Source organism: Bison bison, unplaced genomic scaffold (assembly GCF_000754665.1).
Source record: "Bison bison bison isolate TAMUID 2011002044 unplaced genomic scaffold, Bison_UMD1.0 scf7180017864475, whole genome shotgun sequence".
In the NCBI taxonomy this organism is placed as follows: domain Eukaryota; kingdom Metazoa; phylum Chordata; class Mammalia; order Artiodactyla; family Bovidae; genus Bison; species Bison bison.
In genome coordinates this window covers 2,585,115-2,588,111 of record NW_011495036.1, presented here as the reverse complement: position 1 = coordinate 2,588,111, position 2,997 = coordinate 2,585,115, and the positions used below count along the sequence as shown (strand labels likewise).

Below are 2,997 nucleotides of genomic sequence, written 5' to 3'. Positions count from 1 at the left end.
TAACTTACAAATGGAAAGAACTCTCTGGAATACAAGGGTTTGTTTTGCGTGCCGTGTTACAGACTGGGATAGTGTCACTGCACTTATTTTTAATGTCACTTTACAATAATATTAATGTCACAAACTGCATTATAGAGCAGTTTTCGTTCCGTATCCCAGACCGGCCCAAAGCACCACACAGATATAAAACTATGGTCAATAAAACATTTCAGCCAGGACTGGCATATATATTTTAATATATATATATATATTTATATAGAGAGAGGCTTTCAAAACAGCTAACAATTAATGTCATCCTTAGTCAAAACGGAAGTCAAACTAACCTCAGAACTACGACACTGAGTACATGTCAGCATGGATACCTCCCATACGATATTTAAAATATAAACTTTCAAATACACTGAGAGGGTACATCAAGAGTGAGAAAAATAGAGTCTTAAGATTTAAATACAAAACCCCATTATGAAACCTTTAGGCAGCACAGAAAAGTCGTATGTTACAGAAGTGCAGGCAAGCCTGTCCCGAAGCTGGTGTGACGAGCAGCGGGGGCTTGTCACAGGGGCCCCGCGAGGGTCACGCTGGGCCGAGAGCGAGAAAGGAGCCATAGGGACGCAGGCTGCCCCTCTCCACGCCAATGAGGGTCGCCAAGCCCGAAGCCACTCGGCTTTCCTCCGGAAAACCAGGCAGCCCAGCAGGTCGCCCCGCTGCAGCCCAGCGCACAGGTCCAGAGGCCGCGCGGGGCGTCATCACTTGGCATTCTGCTCCAAAGCGGAGTACTCGGTCTCCGAAACGCGGGAGGCATCAATGAGCTTGGTGAGGCCCGTCTTGGCCGAGTACTTGAAGATGAAGGCCTTCATCAGCTCGTACCGGTAGTTGCGGTTGATGAAGCTGTAGAGCACGGGGTTGACACAGCAGTGCACCAGCGACAGGCACTGCGTGACGTGCAGCGCCGTGAAGAGGAAGGCCTCCAGCTGACAGGTGAAGGGGATGTAGTGCAGGATGGAGAAGATGTCCAGCAGCACCACCAGGTGGTAAGGCAGCCAGCACACCAGGAAGACCACCACGTAGGAGAGGATGATCTTCCGGCTGCTCTGCTTCTCCTGGTCGCTGGAGGAGGCGATGGCGCGGGCCAGCAGGAAGTAGAAGACAGCGATGATGCAGAAAGGAATGGCGAAGCCCAGGATCACGGAGACCAGCTCCATGCTGATGAGCCACTCCTTGACGCTGTGCTCGGGGTAGAAAGCCCGGCAGTAGGTCTCGTTGTTGGAGGCGGACGTCACGGTCTTCAGGTAGTAGGTGTCGGGCAGGGACACGCTGAAGGCCAGCAGCCACACCAGGACACACACGGCACGGCGCACCAGCCTCTTCTTGCGGCCGGAGGTGCTGGCGAAGTAGGCGACGGACAGGTAGCGATCCACACTCATGCAGGTGAGGAAGAAGATGCTGCCGAAGAGGTTGATGGAGAAGATGAGGTGGGTGACCTTGCACGTGAGCTCGCCCATGGGCCACTGGTTATGCTGCACGAGGCTGACCACCCAGACAGGGATGGTGACCACCACCCACAGGTCGGCGATGGCCAGGTTCAAGATGTAGCAGTGCGTGTCGTAGCCCGTAGTCTTGGCCTGGATATTCACCCAGACCACCACGGAGTTGGCGATCATGCCAATCACAAAGATGAAGATGTAGACGAAGGACAGCGTGTATAGCAGGACGCTTTTGTTGGGTATGTGGCCACACTGCAGGGTGTCCACTGCGATGCAGTCGCTGCCATTGCAGGGCCAGCTGATGTCGGAGAAGTTCCCGGGCTCCGAGTAGTCCAAGAGATGCAGATCCATGGTGTCAAGGGCAGCGGTTGAACGGCCTGCGCGCAAAAGCAAATACAGTTTTAAAAGATGCAAGAGCAGAATGGATCCCTTAGCAAACGCTCCAGGCCTGTAAAGCGCTTTCCCAGCACCCCCATCTGCTCAGAGGTTTCACAGTAGCTCCCAAGTAACTTTGCAAAGAAAGGAGAGAACAAAACTGACCATGACAGAATCTGCAAAACACACCCACATTCTAAAACCATGTGAGTTCATCTCTCTCAAAGAGTGAAAGCATTCGCTTCCTCTGTCTTTGCAGGACTGTGTTCTCAAGAGGTCACCAGACTGGGCTGTGCCCGGATGTGAAACTGACACATTCTGGGGGGTCAGAGGGACGTCGGGCAGCTGAGCCTCAGCCGGGAGGTGCCTGTGGCCAGCTCACTTTCCCCTGCGGATGGCAGAGGCATTTCACCCACATACCCAAGAGCAGGGGGTGGATCTGTTCCCTGCACTGGTGAGTAACAAGCGTCCTGCTTGGCCGTGTCGGGCTGCCTGCGGTTTGCAGACCTCTGGAGGTGTGGACAGTGTGTGGCCTGCCCTGCAATTTCACTGCACCCCCATCCACAGTCTCTGACTTTGCCATGTGATTCTCAACTCAGAGCCACCAATCAGCCATCTCCTAATGTGGGCCATTGCCTGGTTTTCCACCTTTTATTTGTCCAACTGCTTTGACAGCAACTTGTACCAAGACCCAAAGCTGGGTCTTGGAGGGACTGGCTTTTCCTAATGGTCTTCCCTGCCGATCTGGCGTGAGGTCAACACTCTCGACTGGCACCATCTTAACACCCAGAAGAATCCCGGCCTGAGGCGTTACTGTGCCTGGGGATGACGGCCCACTGACTCCAGCTCTGAGAGCTGCCCAGGGCTGTCTTCTCCTGCTGACCCGCCCACCTGAAGGCTCTGAAGTGCCCCCACCACCACCCTGGGTGGACAGCCTCACTGCGTCCCCACAGGAAGGGGCTGTAAAATGAAAACACTCGGCCCAAGGGTGCCCGGCTGGGCATTGCCATCTAGAGTAGGGAGTCTGTTCCTCCTTCTCCCGTCGCAGGTAAGGACCGACTGCAAGCCAAGCTTATTTGCCAAGTTCATCTAAACTGGACTCCAGGCTACACACGAGAGGTCCCGGAGGATGGGGAAG

The 2,997-nt window shown here is 54.4% G+C and overlaps 1 protein-coding gene across 1 annotated transcript in view; it reads right to left on the bottom strand.

The window, feature by feature from the left end:
- Positions 1–219: 219 nt before the first annotated feature.
- Positions 220–2,997, bottom strand: part of ACKR3 (atypical chemokine receptor 3) — a 12,343-nt gene continuing 9,565 nt past the window's right edge. The window contains exon 2 of the mRNA XM_010862045.1: positions 220–1,861. Coding sequence (XP_010860347.1) covers positions 747–1,835 — 1,089 coding nt within the window. The 5' untranslated portion in view covers positions 1,836–1,861 and the 3' untranslated portion in view covers positions 220–746. The remainder of the gene's footprint in view (positions 1,862–2,997) is intronic.